The sequence below is a fragment of the Haplochromis burtoni genome, unplaced genomic scaffold (genome assembly GCF_018398535.1).
Source record: "Haplochromis burtoni strain Fernald_Lab_line unplaced genomic scaffold, NCSU_Asbu1 Contig_110, whole genome shotgun sequence".
NCBI lineage: Eukaryota > Metazoa > Chordata > Actinopteri > Cichliformes > Cichlidae > Haplochromis > Haplochromis burtoni.
In genome coordinates, this window is record NW_024582471.1 from 1,712,822 (window position 1) to 1,737,821 (window position 25,000).

The 25,000-nt window shown below is 40.6% G+C and overlaps 1 protein-coding gene across 4 annotated transcripts in view; it reads right to left on the minus strand.

Moving 5' to 3' along the window:
* zcchc7 (zinc finger, CCHC domain containing 7) overlaps window positions 1-25,000 on the minus strand; it is a 51,350-nt gene that overhangs the window by 8,267 nt on the left and 18,083 nt on the right. For all 4 annotated transcript variants that reach the window (XM_005928315.3, XM_014335502.2, XM_042223413.1 and 1 more), the window contains 4 exons: window positions 13,499-13,548; window positions 12,495-12,632; window positions 12,237-12,407; window positions 8,500-8,535 (listed from right to left, as the gene is read on the minus strand). In XM_005928315.3, coding sequence (XP_005928377.2) covers window positions 8,500-8,535; window positions 12,237-12,407; window positions 12,495-12,632; window positions 13,499-13,548 — 395 coding nt within the window. The remainder of the gene's footprint in view (window positions 1-8,499; window positions 8,536-12,236; window positions 12,408-12,494; window positions 12,633-13,498; window positions 13,549-25,000) is intronic.

The window sequence follows — 25,000 nt, forward strand, 5'->3', positions numbered from 1 at the left end:
TGTGTGTGTGTGTGTGTGTGTGTGTGTGTGTGTGTGTGTGTGTGTGTGTGTGCAACATACCACTATGTACATATTAGGTTAACTGGGAGGATTAATTAGACTGTTGTGAATCAGAGAGATGAAATGGCTGTAAGGTGTACATCTTCCCAGACAGGATGCAATGAATGAACTGCAGACCTAACCATTAATCCTCCTTTTGTTATGGAATAATTAAAAAAAAAAAAAAGCATATAAACCGTGTTTACTGTCACTCATCAACAGGAATGACAAAAATCCATCTGCTTAAGGAGACTGCTGAAGGTGAAGGTGGGCATGTTTGCAGTTAGGTAGGCCATGAATGAGGAGGAGGAAGTGGAACCTCCAAATAACCAGATGTGATTCCTGCCCTCTTTGTGTCTCCCAGTTCACAAAGACCGAAACCCTAACCCCACACCCGGTGAGGACTCACACTCACACAGTGCAATTCCCAGAGGCTCTTCCTATCTCTTCCTGTCAGTTGGTCAATCAGTTTGTAGACAATCAGTACGAGTCTGGATTTTTTTTTTCTTTAGAGAGGAAAAAAAAAATGCTCCTGGAATGTAACGATAATGTGATGCAGAGCTGGGAGGCGGTGGGTTGCCACCTCTGGAGAAAACCCCCCTTTAGGGGCAGCAAGTGGCGGTAATCTGGTCACACCGTGGAAGGCGGAACAGGGGATACAAGCTAATCTATTGAAAACCAAGTTGTACGATTTCTTTTCTTAGTGCTCACTGCTGAGTGGAGAGGCTTCTTTTCTGCTGTGGCCAGCGTGAGGCTGTGTTTTCATTAAATATAGGACCCATAGACAACACGTATGGACATGAGAGACACGGATTTAGATATACTACATACAGATGGACCGCGTCTTTTATGCTCTGGTCAGTATTTCAAATCCTAATTTTACATCCTCAGCCAGCTACACACACACACACACACACACACACACACACACACACACACACACACACACACACACACACACACCATCCAGCTAAGCGGAAATTCACAATGACCTGCAAGCCTGCAAGACCTCTGATAACACTGCACCTGTGTGTGAGTGTGTGCGTGAACATGTGCATTTGTTTACATTCCTATGGTCCTGCATGTGCATCCAGTAGATTATCTAAAGACACTTTTACCAAATACTAATAAACTCCAAAATACAGAGTCCCTGGTCTTCTTACTGAGGATAGCAAAGTGTGTGCAAGCTTTGATGAGGACCTCTAAGCCTTTGTTTGTAGTTTGAACAAAGTATTTTGGGAAGGGAAGCACCTAAAAACCCCAAACAAGCAGAACTAGTTTGTCTGCATAATGTCGCCATGAGGGAATGAACTAAAAAAAATGCACTTTTACTAAATAAATTTGATCAAATTTGGCTTCAAACAACCAAATACAGTTCTTCACATATTTGATAAAGTTATTTCAATTTAAATATTAATAAAAATGATATTAGTCTTCGTAGTGGCTGGTACATATGGATTTGGTTCCTGAAAGGGTTGTTGCCTTCAGCGTTGTTAATCTACAAAAAAAAAAAAAAAAAAAAATATATATATATATATAAATTTCAATCAATTATGTAAAAATTTAAGTGACAATGTAATAACAGTGTAATTACAAACAACATAATGCCATTGAGGTTTAAACACTCTTTGTTCTTGCAAGTTTGGTACAAGGTGATGATTTGTCATACAACTAAATGTTGCTTAATAATTAATTTGTCTTTTTCCTTCCAGAAATCTGATGATTTTAGAAAAATCCGAGTATAGGATCTTGTTTTTAAAATACTTGTTTCTTTGATCACCAACATGCGATTCAAATACAATCAGTTTAACATGACATAAAACAGAAACTGGGACTCTTAAAAAGCCCGTACCAATAAATTCTAACATGATTCCTTAATAATGACTGAAACAATCGAAACAACTGATTATTATAAATGACAATATGCTGATGACGTGAGAAACTGAAATTAAAATAAATCATCTGAAGTTAGATTGTTATAAGGTGCCTTGTGCTGCTTTATGAACTGTGCTATCCGTCTGACTACTGAAGACACACAAAAGCCATTTCCTTTCACAAACACCTTCCCCTTCCTCCGGTGCTGTTAGCGCTTCAGTCTGAGGGAGAATAAAGAGTTGAGGGCCTTTTGACACGGTGAGGTGAGAAGACTGGACAGTCTGTACTGTACAATGATGAGACAGCAAAAACAGCTCACTGAATAGATGTGGATTTAAAGGATTTTTACAGAGCACACTTTGAATTGAGGACATTCTTGTAAGAAAAAAAAAAAAAAGAGCGGTCAGCCAAACAGAAGAAAGGACAGAACAAAAAGTGGAATAAAGATCAAACTTAAACCTGTGAGAAGACTTAATGTTGGTATATTATTACTGCGGGAAAGAGTGCGATTTTAATTAAGTTTTGTCTGAGTGACGGTTAAGTGTTCATTCATATAAAACCATTTCTCTATGCAAACTTACAGCCTACACTGGTTTAATTAGACTTTTAACAGCAGCACCTTTGGCTGAGTATGCTGTAACTTTCATATAATGTCTTACTGTTTCCTAAGTGTCTGATTTTTAAGCTCTTCTGCCTTCTTTTCTGTTCCCATATCCATGTACTGCCTCGTGGTAACATTTATGCTTCCGCCATTGTCTGTGCCGTCCCCCTGAATATTTATTCTGTTGGTTGGTTGAGTGTTGGCTTTTCCAAAAAAAAATAAAATAAATAAAAAAATCAGTTTACCTCTGATCCTCCAAGGCAACATAATTTTTTGTTTGTGTGTTTCATGTTGTATTTGTTGGTTTCATTTCTTGTTTGGTGGGAAAGAGGGGCGGGGGGGGTTCAGAGATGTTTAATGTGTGTAGACTACTTGTGAAATTAAACCCACAAGTCCATACATGTTCTGTTATGCTGGGTAAAAATACTTTTGATGTTAAAATAACCTCCTGAAAAGATCTGGCTTAAAATCCCTCCCCTGCATCCGTATGGGAGTGCAGTTGCCTGTTTGACCACTGAATGGCGCTCTATCTTCACACAGTGTACAGAAAAGCCCAAGGCTGATCTCAGCGCAGAAGTAGGACTTCGATAGGAGGAATACAATCAGAGTTGTTCATTTATCTTTAACGCAGCTGGTGTGGGCATCAAGACAATCTTCTCTTAATGCTTTTGCTTAATCTGTCGCATTTGGAGACTCAGAGCACTAAAACATTTACTTTTATGAAGGTGAAGATGGTGTGCCAATCACAGAGAGAGGTCAGCAAATAATACCACTTAATAATTGTGTGAACGCAGACAGCAATTTAATTCCGTACAAAATCAAATACAATATCTACATGTGTTAACTGTAAAATAACACCAGGATTTGATCAGTCCTCATTGTATTTAATATTACTGCAATAAAACATTTATGATATTGCACTGAAATAATACAAATGTTTATAACTTCAAACCAGAATAACAGCTAAAGTGCAGCCATGTTTCTTTTCTGTCCATTAAAAATCAGATTACACACATTATCTACCATTTACCTCTAAATATCCAGTAAATATATTTATTTCTAAACGGTCATATAAACCAAAGTCATAAACCCCACAGAAACCAGCCAAAACATCCGACCACTACTGAGGTCTATTTTACACAACAGCGGAGGGATTTCAGGGTTACCTGTGATGTAACATTTATTAAAGTTTTTTTTTTTTTTTAAACTGTCTTTTTTCACAATTAATCTGAGGAAGACCCTCTTTGGAGTAAAGCTTTTTCTTCAGCTATTCATTCTGCTCAACTTAAAACAGACAAAGAAAAGAAAATGAGGATTCCTGAAATATTTTGTACCTTGGAAAAGTCGACTGTCTTAACGAGACATTTTTTCCTATAGAAATAAGAGGATTTAAGGGGCAAAATGTCCTAACCTTGCGCTAACAAAGACATGTGTGAACTGAGCATACCTTCTGAAGAAAGACGGACAGACAAAAATGTATAAAAGGGTACAACATGCTAAATGAAAGGGGAAAGAAAGGCAGTCAGGTGAGAAAGAGAGGGGGAGTTAAAACGGCTTCATTTTGGAGTCGACTAGGAAGGTCACGGAGCGCTTTTTCACGGGCAACCCCGACACATTTACACACCTGTCCCACAGGAAAAGATCAATTCACACACCCTGACACGATCGCAAGATCTGCTCAGCACACACATACACACGCACGCACGCACACACTCGGCAGAGCTGCTGATCAATAAACACCGATGTACAGGTGTCACCATTACTATCTAAAGGGAGGCCAATCAATGCTCACACACCGATATACCTGCACCAATCAGCTTCTGGGCGCACTGATTCACTCGCTCTGCTCACTCTCTTGTCTCCTTCACCGTTTAATGCACTCACCATTAACCCCCACCCGCCTTCCAGCAGTTCTCCCCCACCCTCTCCAACTGCCTCTGCCTTCCTCCCTCTCCCTTGTTCATACATACATTTCTGCTATAAAGGTGAAACACATTGAAACTACTTCTTCTTTTTCTTTAGTAAAGACACTTGATCTCTATTAAAGTAAAAAAAAACAAGCATTCAGGACATTTGCTTGAGCTTTAACCCTCGTTCAGAGTCTCAAAAGTTAAAAGAAAGATAATTCCCACTTCACATACACTCATTGGTTAAAGGCAAGGGAGCCTTCACTTTCTACCAGAGGGTGGCACTCTGGTCTTAATGCAACAGAGCAGGGTCTGGGCACCAAGAAAAAAAAGTGACTGGGAGTTGTATGTTTGTTGTGTGTATGCATGCACACATTTATGCATGATATTTACATGAATTAAAGCAGCCAGAATACAGATAGCAGGTCACTAAACTTCGCTCCCCATCCAATCATCCCTCCAGCCATCCATCCCCCCCTTAATCGTGCTTTCCTACTGGTCCCTACATGACTTCAGTCTTTCCACCCTGTCCTTCTCTGTCCTCTCATCCTCCTCTTTTTTGTCTTGCATGTAGTTAGCTATGAAATAGAAATATGGTTCTTTTAGCCTCTTGTCAAAAAGACTGTTCAATTTGCCCATTAGATATTTAACTGGTCTTTAAAGCCGATTATGTGGTGTATATGTAATAATTCACCAATGTGTGCCATTCTATTTTATTTCAATCATATAAACACTATAAATCTGAAATATCACCAGTGGCAAAAATATTTATTCATCTATAAAATCAGAGAGATTTATCAGTAATATAAATGAAAATAATTATTAGTCACACTTTCCACAGTCTGACCTCAATGCAGAAGTGGCCAAAGGCAATTTGTATAAATGAAAAGCCATTTGTGTAGCAACTTGAGTGCAGGTGTAGTTGTAGGCATGCCCACGTAACAGAAATCATATGACCAACAGACCGAAAGAAAAGTTCAAACAAGTCATGTTGGCGGCAGGCCTTCTGGAAAACAAAACATATGTCGATGGCAGAACTTTGCACCGGCCGACCTCAGCCAGATAATACCAGTATTTTGGGAGTTTTTTTGTTATATTTAGTATGTAGAGTATTAGGTGGAAATCATAAGAACATAATAACATACATGGGGGTAGGGACATGGGTCTGCAGGAAAAGGAGTGACCCCACACTGTAAGCTTCAATGGAAAAGAAAGGGGGAGAAGAAAAAAACAGGGCGTCTGTGGGTGGGCGGGTGAAGTGGTGTTTGCGTAGGAGAGTGAAAAAGAAAGATAGACTGAACAGCAGAAGTAAACTCCGTTCTTCAAAAAGGAAACAGTTACATTTTCTACAAGTGCTACAGTTGTGTTAAAAAAAAGGTGCTCAAATCTGTATGACACAGACACAATGAAAATGTTGTGGATATCTTTTTACCCCATTTGCTGCTCTATATATTTGTAGGAGGAGTGTGTGTGTTTGTGTGTGTCCATGTGTGTCAGTATCGTACTTTCTCGGTAAATACCCCAGGGCTTTGTGGTCTATACTGTGTGGTTTGGAGGAGTTTGTTAGTTGAGGGCCAGGTGCAGGCAGACAACAGATACACTCATGGAAGATAAACGGACCCAACACACACACAAGCACGCACACACAGCGAAGGATAAATGGACCCAGTAGCAGGGAGGTCTGACAGAATGCCTTTTCACACCTGGCTGAGCCCAGCGGAAGGTGACAGAGTCACATCTCCCAAAGCGAACACACACACACACAAACACACACACACACACACACCTTCTCACATTGGGGAGTTCAGGGTCATAAGCAGCATCATGAATAAAATGAGGCTGTCTTAAACAGAAGGAGCTCTGTGTATGCATGTGTGTGGGTGTGTTTGTATGTGTGAGACTGTGTTTGTGTCTGCGCAGGCCCCTAACCCCCATGCCAGTTTGGATCTGTAACGACCTTCTGCTCCCAGTGCTTAAATGGCTTAAATACTTCAATTAGACCTGGGTCACAATCCTCCACCCGTTAAAGCACACCATTGCACACACAAACGCACAAACGCACATGTGGAAGTGCAGCGGGGAACAAAAAAACAAAATGGTTTCATCATCCCGCAAGGCGACCGGAGACTTTCGTCAGCATGTTCTCGTTTCGTCTGTGGTTCAAAGTGAAACTCCGCTGTAAATCATAGAGGCTCATCCGCCAAACACAGGAGCAACAATTAAACTCAACTCCCATCTTCTCTGCCAGCGTCTCCCCTGGAACTTCTCTGTCCCGCTCCCTCCTCCCACTTCCTCCTCCTCCTCTTTCCATCTCTCCCGCCGTGCTACCCTAGCGCTAACGATGCTGCCTTTTCATTAGACAGCCCCTGCTAATTAATCTCCATAGAGGAGAGTGACAGACCTCCCCTAACACACACACAGTGCATGCCAAGATATATGCAAACACACACTCTTCTTCCCCCTCTCTCACTCCCTCGTCCCACGTGGTGTTGGCAGCCCATTTCATGCTTTATCACGTCTTTTAATTGACAAACAAGCTGCTCTTTTCTCTTAGGCTGAGGTCTATATCACCCCCTCGCTCAGATGCACACACACACACAAACATACAGACACACACACACGGAAGTAAGAAGCCAAGAAAACTAGTTATCTTTTGAGATTTTGGATAAACACACACAAACACACAGATATAAATAAGCAAATGCCTCCCCACTGACATATGGCCCATGTGACTGTCAAACAGTTTTCTACTCTTTGACACATTGTTTCTGTCTCACACAGACACACACACACTAATGTCACATGAGCACTTGATGAAAGAAAAGGAGGAGGACAAGTTTCCCATAACTTTTAGTACTTCTTTAATACTTTACTATATTTCTTACCCCCACGCTTCACTGACCTGCTACAGGGGAAAGTCAATACCAGTCACGACTGACTTATTGACTAATCACATGACACCTTTGCCTCTATGAAACTCATGGAAACACCTCGTTGATTGACGATTCAAAAATAAATGTAACAAGAAGATCAATTACTCTAAATCAGCAGTGGTGAGAGTCCGGCTTAGTGCTAGTGCAAAGTTTTACAATTAAGTACATTTATTTTTGTTAGTATTTTCCACTGAAAAATACTTTAATGAGCTATTAATTGATATGTTTCACTACAATGTTGCTTTATGTATTTTTTAAGACAAATTTCAGAAGGTAAGATGTCTATTTAGATTGGGCTTTATCACTCCTCACTACCATCATTTTTCTTTTTTATCTTTCTTGGCTTTAACTCAGACTCTGAGCAGAAATCCTACATAAACATGGTGCAAACTAAACCCACACAAATTGCTTTTCACAATTTCCCAAGCTTAATACATTTTGGGACTTTCCACTTAAAACCACTCGTTCTGCTGTTCTCAGGTCACCTCCTTTTACCTCCTTTGTTTTGCTAAATAATTTATCATGAATATAATAATACAAAAATTGTTTCTACCATTAGTTACATATTTAATATTTTCAGTAAAGTAATGAATCAAATATGCACATTTACAAAAGTTTCCACTTGTACTCACTGAAGAAAAAATTCAAACCTAAACTAAGACATATTTGGTGAAACATTCTATAGAAAACAAAAACACATTTGGTGTTTAATGATTTCCTGTTTTCACTTTTACTGTCATTTGTATGAATTCATACCACAAGTTAAAAGCAGCTTCCCTTATTTTAAAGAGCTATTAGACAAACGCGAAATACAAATCTCAGAACTTTTATCTATGAGCTCAAGATTCGAGTGCGAGCAGAGGAAACTACTGAACACCATCTGAACCCTTGATCCAAAAGGTATACTTGACCTACACTTTACTCCTTTCCCCTGCACACAGTCTGTTCGACTTTGGCATCATTTCTAAAAAAGAAGCGGGACCTTTCTCATTTTTCAGGACTGAACCTGATAGAGTATTAGCCTCCTTTCACAAAAAAAGAACTAATAACAAAGGCAAGACATATAAACTGGAGAAATGGAAGGAGTGTGAAGAATTCTGCTATGACACTTGCTGACAGAGTTGTTCTGTGAAAAGATACTCACTGTCAGGTGATACTGTCTCCAGATTTCTGGACAAGCCTGAAAAAGAAAAACACACACACACTGTGTCATTAAATACCTTTTACAAAGCTTTGTAAAAAAACAACAACACTTTTTTTATACTCCACCACAATGAACTTTAAATCAAACAATCAAGATGTGATTGTAGTGCAGAATTTCAGCTTTAATTCAAGGGTTTTTAATGAAGTATTCAACAAAGTGTTTAGAAATTACAGTCACTTTTCCCCATTTTGAAAAGCTCAAAAGTAATTGGACAAACTGGCATAATAAAAAAATAAGAGAATAGTTTTATAGTAGTTAATACATAGATGGAGTCCTTATTTTTGCAGTCTGTGCTTTTAAAATCTGCAGGTCTGTCTTCAGTCCTGCCTCCCTACGCTCTCTTTTTTCAGTGACCTGACAGTAAACGTGTACTGGGGCAACTGTTATTGTGCTTTGGTGCTATGTAAATAAACCTGAACTGAAATTAAATTCAATGAATCAAGTAAGTAAAAAGCATGCTCAGCTGAACTAAGATCAGGTGAATGACTTGGCCATTGATGAATATTATTGTTAGTTAATGTCTGCATTATCCTTTGGGTCATTATCCATTTGCTGTCCAACATGTTTTGCAGCATTACGCTGAAGCTGAGCAGACAGCGCAGCCCTGTACACCTCAGAGTTCATGCTGCTACTTCTATCTGCAGTCGCTTCATCTAAAAAAAAAAAACAGTGACCCAGTTCCACTGGCAACCATACATGCCCACGTCATCCATTACGCTTCCTCCACTATGTTTGGCAGATGGTGTGGTATGCTTCAGACCATGAACTGCTTCTCTTCTTCTCAATATTTCTCTATTTCCATCATTCTAGTGCAAGTTAATCTTGGCTTCATCTGTTCAAAGAGGGTTTTTTAAAGCACTGTGCAGGCTCTTTTAGATGTTTTTTGACCTCCCTATTCTTGAGTGGAATCGATGGTTTGCACCTTGTTGAAAACCCTCTGTTATTTCCATTCATAAAGGTGTCTCTTGTGTCTAATCTATAACTTCTTTTCAAGACTGAACCAGGTTGTAGACCTGACCACTCCTAAAGTATGTGCGTAATGATTGCGTCCTTCACTTGCACTGACAACACCTTGGACCTCAGGTATCCAGTTAACAGCTACTAAAGCTCAACATTTGGAATCAACTCCATATTCTTTATCTCCTAAATTTGTTTATCACTCAATTGTCCAATTATTTTTGAGCCACTGAATATTTGGGACTATGAATAAATGCAGTTCACACTTCAGTCACATATTGATTTTTTAAAATCCACTGTGTTGGTGTAGAGAGGAAAAAATACAGATAAACTGTCCAAAAACCTGTGGACCAAACTGCATTTATACCAGTTTACTTGGACTCTGACAGTACACACAAAATCAGGACAAAACATTTTGAAAACATCAACATCAGATTTTTAAAACACAAGGGAGAGGTATGAAAGTCTAACTGGTGAGAGAAAAGACAAGAAAGACGATTCAGAGGCTGAATGGAAACTCCTGGCAGGCCACGGAGTCATTTGCTTGCCCGTCTAAGACCATAAGTCTCTTCTTGCATCTCTCTCTAGAGTCTGATCACCTTGATTTCTCAGTAACTATTTTCTATCCATGTGTCTCTCTGCAGTCAGTCGGTAAGTAAAGCAGTCAGTCGTTTTGTCCCAGTGTGGCTAAAGCATTATCTCCGGGGCTTCTCCACGCTGTTCCTTAAGCGTTCCAACATCCTTTCCAAACCGCCACCACTTCCCACTGGGAAATTGAAAATGCCGCAGGCAACAAGATTTATCTACTTACATACCTACTGAGTCAAGAGAGTGTGTGAGACAGAATGAAGGAGACAAATTCAAGCCTGTTCTGTGCAAACAGCACTGTTCAGTCACACCAAAGTTCCTCAACATATTTTGTAAAATATATAAATTACAATCCCACTAAAAAGTCACTAATTTGACCTCAAGTGTGGGTTCAAATCCCGACCTTGAAACAGCAGCCTGTGAGAACAGTAGGTACTTTTTCTGGCTTAATGTGATCTGTTCTGATTTGAATACATACAAGAACAAATATGAATTTCAACAGCTGCATCTTCCTCCACCTCTCATCTAGCTCTTTTCTTTTCTTCAACCCCCCCCCCGTTTGCTCTCTCCCTCCAGACCGCCAGGGTAGTGTGTTGTTGTCGAGGGCGACAGGCGAGGCGAGCGACACACTCGCGCTCCATCAACCGTCTGTCTTTAATGAGAGACACAGAAAGGCCCAGGGGACTGAGACCTGACTCTCTTTCTCTCTCAAACACAGACACTAATACATACAGTATAATTTGTGAGTGTAAGGAAAAGAGGAGAAAAAAAGTGATACGTTCCAAGAAAAAGGTAATTACAATGCCACACAACTTTGCACCTTTGTTTGCTGTTGGAAAACAATATGCAAAAGAGTAGAATGAGATCAATTTGAAGATCTGGATGACGAGCTGAAAGGAATGGGTTTAGAGATTGAGAGAAAGAGAGACAGAGAGAGAGCAAGAGAAAAAGAAAAAATTGGGTTATGTGTGTCCTGGCCTACACTCTCCCTCTGGTGTTCACCTGGTTACTCATCCATTACACAGAGCACAGTACATGACTGACTGACGGAGAGACAGGGCGCGAGAAGGAGAGAGAGACAGCGAGAGAGAGAGTGGGGTGTGAGGTGGAGAGACACAGACTGACTTCTTGCAGGGTTTTCCATTCTGTGGCATTAGTGTAAATGGGCAAGGTAATGAACACTGCGGCGGGATAATTGTCATTGATGGTCATTAGATTCACCCTTCAGTGCCAACACACGCACACGCACACACACACACACGCACACACGCGCACGCGCCCATAGCTGGAATATGCAGCATGGCAGAGACATAACTAAGCTGTAATTACTGAAGTGTATCAATTAATGTGAACAGCAGCGTTTGCTGACCCCTGGTCACTCATTATTACTGAAAGCGAAAAAGGGAGGGAGTGAGAGGTGGAAAAAAGGATGATAGTGGAAAGAAAAAGTGAAAAACAAACCACATTTAGTGTGATGAAGGCGGTTTTGATTTCTATGTTCAGCAGTAATTTTTATTAAAAGCCCAAGCCGCAGTATCAATCTGTGGCAGTTCCCATGTTTTATCATAGAGCAAAGTGAAGTTGTGTGTACAGTAATTCTTCATATATGCATTTTACCCCAAAACATGTTGCCTCCCTCAGCTTTAAGCATGTGTACATGCATGTGTTCAGTTTGGTCCTGTTATGCAGTTTGAGCTTCTTTGTGTCAAACTGGCTCTCTGGTTAAAACTATAAGTGTACATGTGTTTGAGCTCTGTGGTCTCTTACTTTCAGTGGAAGAAAATATTAAAGTCACAGCAAAGTGATACTTTTTGGGAAAGGCCTTTCCAGTCTCAGCTGGGCAATACATTACTTTAGTTTAGAAGAGCCTGACTGACCTGCACAGAGCCAACACCTCAACTACATATCAGCTTTACAACTAACAACGCCAGGAGTTATTGCCCAACAAAAACAACATTCACCATCGTCATGGGAAACCTTCACAGAGAAATGAAGGATTCTCATAGCTCCCATGATTTGGGAATATAATGTTCAACACTCTGAAATGCGTATAATGTTTGCATATCCACAATTCTGGATCATCTAGTGCAAGTCTGACTCTCAAGTAAAATAAAAGTGGGTGTAATACTCACGTCAGGGTAGTGTCCCTTCATGTTGCAGCGATGACAATGTCTGTTCCAGTACGAGTTCTCACTGCAGGAATCATAAAGATGCCCTGGCAGGCTACAGTTGTTGCAGTGCCTTTTGAGACAGTCACGGGCTGGGTGGCCTGGAGTCCCACAAAGAAAGCATGGCGGCAACTTCTGCACATACACACACAAAACATGGTTAGAACCTTTATGTACTTATAAAAGTGCTATATGAGCCACTATGTGGTGATCAGGACTCACTTTAGGGTCAGGACAGTTCTTGGAGAGATGTCCAAAATTGTTGCAGTTTCGGCAGTTGACGTTCTTATCAGTATAGTATCTGTTCGACACCCGCTGCACTGCTATCCTGACACCTTTTCTTTTGTTATAGATTTGAGCCTGAAAAACACAAGTTTAGTGCATTAATGGCATCACGGTGTTAGTGTAAGGATCAAGAAACTCTGTAGCCATACAGGATATATAGCCACAGGGTTTAGTGTTTGGTGTTTGGTCGATAAAGCCTCATCATTCACTTTTCTGTCAGTTGTTGGTGTTAATTACACAAGGACAAAGCAGCTGCATCAATAGTTTTACAAGATGAACTCAATATTTTTTGGCAGCTATGAGGAAAAAAACTCATGCTACTGGGTCTAACTTACTGATGTTTACATTTAATAAATATATATTTGGAGTCAGCTGTTTGTGTGGCTGCATTTTATTAAAATTAAGCAATAGGTCACCAACACTAGGCTAACTAGGATATTCTGTCAGCTTCAGTGCTTAAATGTTTGAGGCCATTTCAATACTTTTGCTACGACTGAGTCGCTAAGTTGTTGGTCGAACACACATTTTGTGCAATTTTTTTCTCTGTACACTACCACGGGAATTTCACACTAAACAATCAAGATGGGACTGAAGGGATTTTACAGAAGTATTGCTTTAACTGTTTTCACTTTCATACATAGTGCCCCAGATGCTCAAACATAATTGGACAACAGACTGAGCAGGCAGTTTCATGACCAGGTGGGGCCTGTTGTTATTCAATAATACATATGGAGCTGGTTTTACATGTTGAACTTGCATTAGGATTTTTTTTTTACCAGAACTCTTAATAATCATTTCAGTATAAAATAACACAGTTAAAACTATATGAGTAATGCAAATACTAGCTTTTATGTTTATTTATAGTTGATTTTGATAGATAGAAACCAAAAACAAAGCGGCAACAAACAGAAAGCACTAAAAAGCTGCTCATTGCCACCCACCTCCTTGTCTTTGTCTGAAACCAACCAAGTTTCACCTTCTGCATCAACATCTGGAAGAGAAGAAGAAAATACATTTTAAAACAAATTTAAGGGAGAAGACTATGCTAGGCTCTTATTTTTCTGTTATAAGGTTTATTAGTTATTCCTGAATGTAATACAAACCAACACAAAAAACCTGACATGAATTCATCAGTTACTGGGTAATGAGCACTTTAATACAAGAAAGTAAGTGAACAATTACAATTTGCAAATTTTAGAATAACAAAGGGATTGCAGTTACCAAGCATAACATGTTCACACACACAAGTCGTGAGCCATGGTTTTTAAGAGTGCCTAAAAGCAATTACAATGGATGAACATCAGAGCTGCATTCAAACGTGGGGCTTTATATGACAAATGAGTGAGGAAAAACAAGAGGAAAATATCGTTTTTGAAATCTTTTCTCACAGTAACATTAAACAACAATTGGAACAAAGATTTGATAACAACTGATAGATTCAAGTGTCTAGATCCCACCCCAGCAGGAAACCCTGAGGAATAACTTTAGTTTCCTGTAAGAGAATGGTATGCATGCACACACACACACGCACACGCAAACACACACACAGAAACTGACACAGTCGCAGCCCAGCACATCTGTATGAGAGTGGCACTAACAGCACCCTGAGGGAGGCCGCTGTATTCTCCTCAGGCCCACAGAACTGTAACTGACATCCAGAAATCGTAACATACACACAAACATACGCACAGAAACACACAGACATGTGTATTCGGCATAAATTATGTTCTGATAAGCAATGACCCACACAAGCTGGCGTGTTTTCACACACACACATAAAGTCACACACATCCGTCGACCCCTGCGATTTGCTGGTTGACAGTCTTTAGCTTTTAGACAAATATACAGCCTTGAGCCATAATCAAATATTCCACACTCCTTTTTCACCACTCTCGTTTGTTCTTTCTTTTACTGACTCTATCCAGCCCCTTATCGCCATTCTGCTCAGCCCTCCCTTCCTTTGCTTTTGCTCTCTCTCTCGTTGTTTTCTACCTCTCTTCCCCCCCCCCCACCTTTCCTCCCCGGGTGAGCGACTACGGAGGGAGGTTATCACCTCTCTTCCCTGTCAAACAAATTAAAATGGCTGCTGTTTGGATGGGGCTTCTTTCTGCCACGACCTTCACCTCCAAAAAAAACAAAAACAAGCAAACAAAAAACCAATGCAAGCAACCTAATGTCATCACATAGGTAAGCTTGAAATTTTGACTCAAAATCACCTGATGGTCCTCCCATAGCTGATAAATTTGGAGAACGACCTGTAAAGATGTTGGTATTACCTTATACCTATCATCTCTAAAAGGAAAAATTACCCCAACAGACAGATGTTGTATTGCATCTTCTTGCTATATATTCATGATGCAGTGATCAAATGTCTATAAGGTCTATAGCAAAGTGAACGGAAATAATTTAATTTAGGATGAAAAAGAAATAACTCAGGTGAAAATGGAGAAAGGAGCAGGCAGAAGCAAATCAGAAAGTTAATTAACTGAACTGACACGCCTGCTAAAATTGAATGATAATGCATCAGTTTCCCTTTTTAGGGCTTTTTTTCTCCTTAAATTACGCAGATATCATCCACCATCATAGATGATTCCCAAAAAGTTGATTCTGTTCATCTGGACGTAGCCTTTTCAGAGGGTGAAATGTTTTGTTAGGCATCCAAGTGACTTCTTCAGTCTCAGATGACTGCAGGCTTCTCCAGCCTTATAAATGGTACATTTGCATAATGACTGAAACCAACACCACTGACAAAGAATGGGCTGTCAGGTCAGTTTCTTGATCATTAATATATAAATTGTCATGACTACAGATCGCCAAATACTGATCAATGAACACAGATCAATGGCCATGAGTATGATTCACAGAGTTGGGTAATGGCTGCAATCACAGCACTGAAAGATTGTGAAAGATGTAGGCCTCCTTCTCAATTAAGAGATGGTCTTTCCTTTTAAAATAAACGGCCACCTTGTCTCCCCGCAGCATTCCTCCCTGTGCAGGATGTGTACATGCTCATCATTGAAAGAGTGTCCACTGGCTTGTAGGTGTGAACAGATTGCGGAGTCCTGGCCTTACAAGTTAGCTCTTCTATGTTGTGCCATCCGCTTAGCTGCAGAAAGTCTTTCCCAAAAGTCTTCAAAATGTTGGGGTCATCAAAATGTTGATGACCCCCAAGACTGTAAGATAAATGTGAGACAAGTCTTTGTGTTCTTTTTGGTTAGCATTGGTTTTGTCCTCAGAAATCACCAGTGTATGCCATCTTTTCTTAGTCTCTTTGTGATTATTGAATTGTGAACTTTGACTTTAACTGAGGTAACTGAGACGTGTAGTTCTTTAAATATTGTTCTGGGTTCTTTTGTGACCTTTTTGATGAGTCGTTGATGTGTTATTGGAGTAATTTTGGAACACCGGACACCCCTTGGGAAAGTTCGCCACTGTTCCATGTTCTCCCCATTTGTGGATAATGGCTCTGTGGTTCTCCCAAAACCTCAGAAATGGCTCTGTAAACCTTTCCAGAATGATCGATGCCAATGACTTTGTTTTTCAGATGTTTTTAAGTTTAGATCATGCCATAATGTGTTGCTTTTTAACATCTTTTAGCCTATTTCACTTTGTCAGACAGATTCTATTTAAATGACTTTTTGATTCAACAGATCTAGCAGTGATCAGGGCTGAGCGTGGCTAGTTTTCCAAAAAGCGTGGTTAATCACATTAAATTTGTGATTTGGCAAGTGGGCAATTACTTTTTATGATAAGGCCAGGTAGGTTTAGATAGCTCCTTTCCCATAATAAATAAAATAATCATTCAAAAACTGCATTTTATTTTACTCAGGTTATCTTTGTCCAATAATAAAATTTGTTTAATGGTCTGAAACATTTAAATCAAGAAGGGGACAAAAACATTTTCCCCATATAGTAACCTTATTCATTGGTTAGCTGTTTTAACTATAAATACAATGACAAAGCCCAAAGTAATGCCTAATATTAAACTGTCTGAATAAAACAATTTTTAAGACATCAAGTAAAAAACTAAATAAAGGCTCATCCTGAAAAAGCTAGAAGATACCATTTTTATTCTAATTTATCAATTTCACAGAATAGCGTTTCTATCAGTTAATCAATGAATCCACAAAACTATTTCAGCTCTGCTGGGGGTGGGGAAAGTACAGCGACAGATGACTGTTTAATCTTCTGGTTTGCTTTTGTATGTTCACTTCAGGTTTTGAGTATTTACATTTATTATGTATGTAAGCTGTATCACATTGTCTCTGTCTATGCACATCACTTTGAAGTAACTTATATTAAACTGTAGTAGTTTAGGGTGGGTGTGATGGTGGTGGTGGGGTGTACTGATCTAAGTGTGAGCATACTGGGGGGCCTCTGTATGAAGAGCGCATGTGTGTCACCGGTATCCAGCAGTCAATGGGGGGAAAAAAAGGCAGGGGTGAAAGGTGCGTGCATGTGTGTGGTGTGTGTGTGCATGTGTGTGAGCAGGCGTTAGTGACTCAACGAAAGTCATTCCCAAAGCACCTCCCGGGGGGACTCCCCAAATAAAGAGCAGGAAGCTTTCCCTTAATCTAACCCCCCATCCACACACCCCAGCCCGACGCCCCCAACTCGATGCCCCCACCTCACCAACACAACACACCAAATAAAGGGTGAAGCTCTTTGTCACGGCCGAGGAATCAAACACATGGGTGGAGGGGTGCTGGAGAGGAGAGGAAAGAAGAAGGAGGGGGGCTGTACACAGGGTAAAAATATGCTAATCAACCTTGAGGCCCTGTTCAATACCAAACCCTCGTTCCATCGTGGCCCAGCAGATCTGAAGGAGTCTGGAGCTCAAAAAGCAGATGGCAGCGACATCACCGAGCAGCTGAACGCACTCAAGAGAGGCCTCCGCCATGTTGACTGCAACTGTTCAATTTGAGCAGATCTAATGGCAAAGCATTCCTTACAGCCATCTTAGTGGTCTAAACCCAAATATCCTGAAGAGAGAAATGGTTGTTTAATGTTAAGAGCGCCAAGTGGTGCTCAAGTCATCTGCTATGACTCTCTGAAGCAGCTCACTGACAGCGTTTACTGAGGGTTCCAAAGACTTAGATTCTGCAGGACATCTCGTACATTATCTCATCACTCCATCGTCACGGGAAATGCAACACAATGACATGGAAGAGGGGGAGAAACAGAGGGAGAGATTGATCAGGGGAGAGAAGGCAACAGATGCTATCTGTCTGTCTCATAGGTACCCTGATTACTAGAAGATGAGGAGGAGAGGGGAGGAGGCTGCGTTCCTGTTCATCAGAGTCGGCAGAACAAAACAAAAGGGGTGGGGGGGATGTATGTGTGTGAATGCTTTAAATCTGTCTCTTCTACCAGTGAGAACAGAACGGAAGTGTACATGTGGCTAATGAACCATGAACACCCAGCTCTCCTGGGGTGACGTGCACACACACACATGGGATGAGGCCCAGACAGGATGGTTTAAGTCTGGTAAACCAAGGACAGCACTGAGAACATCAACGACACAATCAACTGCAATTCTAACCAGTTACCAGTTTCCTAAATTGTGTGTGTGTGTGTGTGTGTGTGTGTGTGTGTGTGTGTGTGTGCATTCATGAGTGTGTCATATACAAGCTGTTCTCCCCTCTGTCCCAGCAACATCAAAGGCTTCAATGGATCTGCCTTACCCCAGTCTTTTTCCCTGTCCCGACACTTAAACAGGCATCCCAAGCCAGCCCGCCCATTATACAAGCTGCTGACCAGACCCATTAATACACACGCACACACAGGCACCGTCTCACACACAGACACACACACACACACGCACGCACACACACACCCACACCCACAAAGGGAATGTGTAAGAGGTCTTGCCCCCACCCCCTCCCAAAATGGAGGTTATGTTTGATACCAAAGCGACAGGGCTGGATTAGCAACACTATACATGACAATGGTGAGGGTGGGTGGGAGTGTGCATGCTCTAAGTGTGTGTGTGTGTGTGTGTGTGAGTGTGTACAAGAAAGTGTTTCCTTTGTGACATCACCCTTGCCCTACAGCCTTCCCTTCTGTCCAACAGACATCTACAGAGCACCACATTTTTAACTCCTCTCTTTAATTTGAGAGAAAAGTCTGACCAAGCCCGTAAAACACAACAGAAGATTGGCGGAGATTTTTATTACTATGACTAGCGGATACAGTGCTGTGGAAACCCAGCATCGCAGAAAGAAAAGTATCAGAGTCGATGTCTTCACTCCATACTGTGACATATTTTTGAACCAACATGCTGTCCTGAAACCCAAGCTAGCTGCATGTTGCTAGCAAAGCTAGCAACTGTATGTATTCAAAACTCTCCACGAATAAATAAACAATTCACAGTTGTTGGACTGACAGTAGCCTTTTGGAAAATTTTAATCATATTGTCATAAACCCCAGTGTGCAGATGTTTGGCACGTAGGGAGTAGATAAACAGCTGTACAACCACACTACTTACTTCAAATTCCTTTTTTCCAATCTCTACTTATCTCTCTGTTAGAGAGAGGTGGTTTCCATCCAAATGTAGCGCAAATGTTTCCACCCACTAACATTTTTAGATAAACAGCTGGTGGCACCAATTCTCCAGTCTCGCAGCGCAGAAGAAGAGGGTACGCCACATGAGATGTTTTGGCTCAAAAGCACAAGTGTAATAATTATGTGAATGGTGACTGGATTCAGTTCAGGTATTTTCAGGTTCCTGGTGGTTTACATGTTGGCCTAACAAGAGTAGGAAATTAATTTACACATAGGACCACACAAGCATCTGGGACTGATTGGTGCGGCGCTCCATAAGACTCCCAGTTTGGGTACTGCCTACTCCTGACAAGGTCATTTCGTTAAACTGAAGTTTGATGAAGTTGTGCTTTTCTTGCCATTACCAGTTGAAACCAGCTGTGACATCATGACGTAAAAATGATATTATTTGTGCTGTGTTTTGTTTTTTTTACAGTACTGTTCACAACTGCACTATCCTCAATGATTTGAATCACCTCAGCCAATTTGTAAAATACTTTTTTGTAAATTAAAAACAAAACAATGTATATATGTGGATATAAACATACCTAGAGCCCGAAAAAACGTGAATGCTGATGCTCTGTGGCAAATATTTGCATCATTTACAAAAGGGATTTACTGCAATCTGTCTGGAATGAAAGAAAAACATTCTTGAGGGTTATGAAAACCTTTTTTTCATGATTAGATTCTTAAGGCAAGAAAGAAAATCTCATGGCAAACAAAGTTTCATTTCAGGCTTATAATAGTTTACAAGACAAGAGATATTTGGGGATATTTCAGTTTGTGTTCTTTTCCCTGGTATTAACTGGGCAATATAAAGCAACTTATGAATATCAATGTTATGAGAACAATAAGACTGTATATGCACATTTAAATCTGACACCTGTTCACTCCTTATGTAGAAAACGATTCAAGCTTTGAGTACTGCCATCTTTATGAGAAACATATGAGGATGTTTAATTTCTAGACTTTATTTACATTATTTAACAACTAGGGTGTCTTTGTTTTTACCTCAAGAGAATCAAGTCTGTCTGCCTCCGTAAAAAAAAATCACATAGGAGGGTTTGCTTTATATGTCTGTGGGTGAATTTCATCTATGCTATGGTGGCAAACCAGCAAGTCAAAAAGGTTTAGAAGTTTGTAGCTGAAATTGAATCCAAGGTTAAAGATGGGTGTCATCAACTGAGAGCCGCACCTGGTCCATATACGGATCTTTAAAATTGACCCACACGTGCCTGTAATTTTACAAATATTCCTTCTGTCAGTTCAACAGGCAAAGGCAAACTGTGCTACTCTGTCACTTTACCACCGCCCAGGTGGCATACTGATATACTTGCAAGATAAAGCACAGAAGTGCATAGAAAACTCTTATTTTTAGTGTAATTAATAAGAAAAACAATGGAATACAAAAATATCTTTTAAAAAATAAAATATTTCTTTCATGCTCGTGATGATGTTTTTGGCAGTATGACATGTCTTATGTCATACTGCCAAAAACATCATGGACTCAAAGCGTAACTCAAGAGAACATTATATCAAATACTATAAGTTATATTAGCTTTATTTCAAAAATTGTGGTCATGACCACAGAACCTAAAGAAACCAGCGACTGTAATGGTTTTGACCCTCGGCCAGATGATCAAAGGCAGCAGATTTTAAAAAACGCCAAAGAGACAGATTTTTTACACATCTGCTTGGGTGGTCAAACTATTTCTTTCTGCTACAAGATTCTGGAAAACAGCCCAGAAAGCGTTCATTAGCCTCACTTTAATCAAACAGGATGAAATTACTATCAAAGACAATGTTTAAAACTAGAACCAAAATGATTTTCCACTAATTTTTTGCCATTTCGGTGAAAAACCGAAGACGGATGCCATCACCGTGGTCCCTGTTGAATCTGCCTTATGTTCAGCAAACACATATTTCAACACAGCCCGTCTGATTATCTGATATATCCACCACCCCCTCCTCCGTGACACATCGAGCGCTCACCCCCTGCCAGCCTGTGCCACCTCCTCCCCTCCTCTTCACCCTCTTCCACGCCATGTTGGCAGCCAGGGCAGGGCAGGTGGCCAAACCTGTCAGTCAAAGTACCATCGCCACGCAGCAGCACCACAGACACCAATTACCACACAGCAGGGGCGCGGCCTGGCAACCGCATGGCAACCACATGGTCCAATCAGGGTACACAACAACGGGGACCAGAGAAGGCCAAGAAAAGTGAACGAGGCTGTGTGCCCCCAGTGTGCCTGTGTACGTGTTTTCGAGTTATCCAAAACTGAGCCAAAACGTGTCCGGGACTGACAGGAGACACGTAGTCACTGTGTCTTTTTAATATCCGTTAGCTGCCTCTTTAGCGCAGATTTTCAATTCAAACTAGAAATTATCTCCATCAATCTGCTGATAACCAGAGTGGCTCTTATTAAAGACACAGTCCTGACTTGTACCATCATATCGTCACCGATGATTCAAAAAAGGAGGCTGAATTGAAAATTGACTCATTTAACTGCCATAAATATGCTTGGATGGCTGGTGCTGATGACACATTACATGACAATTAAAAAAAAAAAAAGAAGTTACAACTCATATTTTTTACATAACACTGTTACTATCACAATGATTTGTTCATGTCTCAGTATCGGATTAGATCATTGTCTGGGACTTTAACAGCCGTGAACTTGGGAGATTATAGACTGATTTAAAGCTACAGCAGCACTTTTTTTTGGCTGTTAAGAACAAAAAAACACATAAATCAAGAGATGGAGCAGTCTAGAAGAATTATTCTGAATAACTGTATTTTTATAGACACTATAAGTGGAACAAATGCATATGTATTCATAAAAATGTAAGCTTCATACCAAACAGATTTATTAAAAGATTGCAGTCTGACAAGCCAGTCAAATGTTTTTTGCCCATTAACTAATTGTTTGACATTTTTTTAATGAAGCTTTACAGTTACGCCTCTAAATGGTAAAGCCATGTAAATAAACAATGACTACACTGCAAAGTGTTGGCAGTGCCCAACCAACACTCCAAAATCCCAAAATTTTCCAACTTTAAAGTTTAATCCTTTGTGCTTATATAATTGCCTGAATGCAAAAAAGATTCAGCTTCATTAAAGCTACCCATAAGTTAAAAAAAAAAAAAAAAAATCAGGATGGAGTTTCCCTAAATCAGCGTTGTGGTAGAGCAGACTATAGTCAACAAGTATTTCATGGCTAAAGTCGTACTTGTGTAAGCCGACGCAAAATGTCAAAAACATTACACAAAAAAAAATATCTGACCAAATTATTCATGGTGCCCCTTTTGTCTTCTGTGGCACAACACGCATCGTCTGTGAGGGGCAAATATATTTTAATAAAACCAGTGAGTTGCAACCTCAATTTCATTTTGATGAATTTCCTCCTGCGGGAGTGAGCCAGGCAGTGGGCGGGAGGGTGGAAAGGCGAGAGAAGAAGCGGGGTGATGGGGGCTGGGAGGCAGATAGAATTTTCATGATTGTTATTTTTGTTATTATACAGAAAGGGGGGGAGTGGGTGGGGTGGGGTGGTGGTTGATAAACGGCGTTGGTTAATCTGAGCCATTCTGCGGAGCGCTCCATTATCGGGCAGGTTGGGCACGTCGAGGGGGTTATTTTTCCGAGGGATCTTTGGCCCCGGTAATTAAGCTCCATTCACCAGGCCCTGTTCCCCAAATTAAAAATTTGTCATTAAGTGGAATTCACCATAATGCCTTTTTATCTGCCGGCGCTTCAGCATGTGTGCATGGATGGGTGTGTGTGTGTGTGCGTGTGTGTAGGAGGGACAACAGCAGAGGGCAGCCAATAAGGGGTTACACTCTGGTCTCATGCACATACAAGCACATACATGAATACTCACACACACTTTGAGAAGAAATGGCAAATTAAAAAAAAAGGAAAAAAAAAGAGAAATAATCCTGGACAGCAGTGTGTGTGTGTGTGTGTGTTCGTTTGCAAGTGGAAGCGCGCGCACACACACACACACACACACACACCAACAAAGAAACCCTTTCAATCCTTCAAATCCACAGCCTTTAGGGTAATTAAATAATAGTGCTTTAAAGTTTTAATTTAGATCTGGCTTTTTCCTTCCTCCTCCTAGTGTATGCCGCACAGCCCTCCCTCTCTTACACACACCCAAAACGGCCCGTCACTGCTGTGGTTGTAGACTTCAACCAGCAAGATAGCCCCTCGATCGGCAGGGTACATTGGAGGGAGTGAATGATTGAAGAGCAGAATCTTTGTCTCTATAGACTTTATAAAACAATACAATTATTAGTCTTTAATTAGAGCAGCCCCTCTGTGGACCAGGGGACAGACAAAGAACAATAGAGGATTAGAAAGGGAGTGCCTAATATGGCTCTTTTATCACTTCACTCAAATATAGCTGCAACCAGCTGTCCTATGCACCTGGTAGGCAGAAGTTAGAAGTTAGATTCTGGTGCAGAAGGGAGTAAAACTACATCACCTATTTCAAACTAAAAAGACCTATTTTTGATCTCAAATGATCTACAAATCAGTAACTGTCAACAACATATTGCAACATACATAAATATAGGGATGGCCTGGTTGTGGCCTAAGACTTTAAGGATCCATCACATAGCATCTCCAGGCTCATACTGGACCTCTAGATGTCTGTCACTGTTCAATGGTTTAGTCTGAAAAAGTAAAAATGACTTAACCATACAATTCTTCTCGCTATTTATTGAGTCAAACTAACAATTATGGAACCATATCAAATAAACAGCTTGAGTTTTCTTTATTTTAAACTACATAAAAGACAGACTGAAAGTGGGAAATGAATTATCAGAACCAAAACCGACAAAGGGGTGCAAACTCAAACTCTGATTAACAATGATAGAACTGAGTACTTGCAATATGAAAAAACACAACACAAACAGGACCTTTGATTTCATGTGATGTGGTTGAAAATGTAAAAAGCAGGCTTTTTTTTTTTTTTTTGGGCTTTACACGACTCAAAAACCCTGCCACTGTCCTCCTCCCTCCTCTTCTTATCAGAGATACATGGATACTCCCCTGACACGTGACTAATATTCCACAATCTTGTGAATGCCACCAGAGAGTATAGGTTAAGAAACAGGGCCCTAAATGAACATCTTGAGGTGGGAGGGGGGCTGAAAGAAGAGGAAGAGCAGAGGAGGTGGAGGTGGAGGAGGCTGAAATGGAGGAGGAAAAAAAAAGAAAAAACAGGAAGATAGGAAGAGGAGGGGGCGGACAGATGGCAGAGGTTATGCCTGGCTGAAAGGGGCAAGACGGGAGGAGGCTATTCAGGATCTGTGTGCGTGCAAAGAGAGGAAACACCATGCCCTCACTTCCCACATGCAGAAGTCATTCTTAAGAAATCCCCTCCACCTCAATCTCAACTCACACCCTCTTTTATTTACTTTCCCATAATTCCTCATTTGTAGACCTCTAAAAGGCATCAGATGAGTTTCAATAAATGTCTGAGCCCCTTTCCTTTACCATCAGCCCGATTGCCTGGCTAAGCTGATTCCATATTGGCTTCAGACTTGGTGATGAACAAAATAATTACATTTTCCAGCATCTGATTGACAGACTAGACGGGTTAAGGTAAACTACAGATAGAGCTGAACAACAACATGCTGTCAAAATCTCCAAGTGCGTCTGTGTGTCTCTCCAAAATACAGCGAATGGAGGAATGGCAGACTGGCAGGGGGGCGAGTGCAGAGAGATAGGGGGTCTTATTTACTGTCGTTTAATTCGCTCCCCTCTTTTCCATCCATCCCTTGGTTTTTCTGACAGGTAATAAAAAGCAGGAGCTTCCTTGACAAGCCCATTTGAATTTGGATTGAATAATATAACTGTAGGGTTTCCCACATAACGCTCTGTCCAAGCGTGC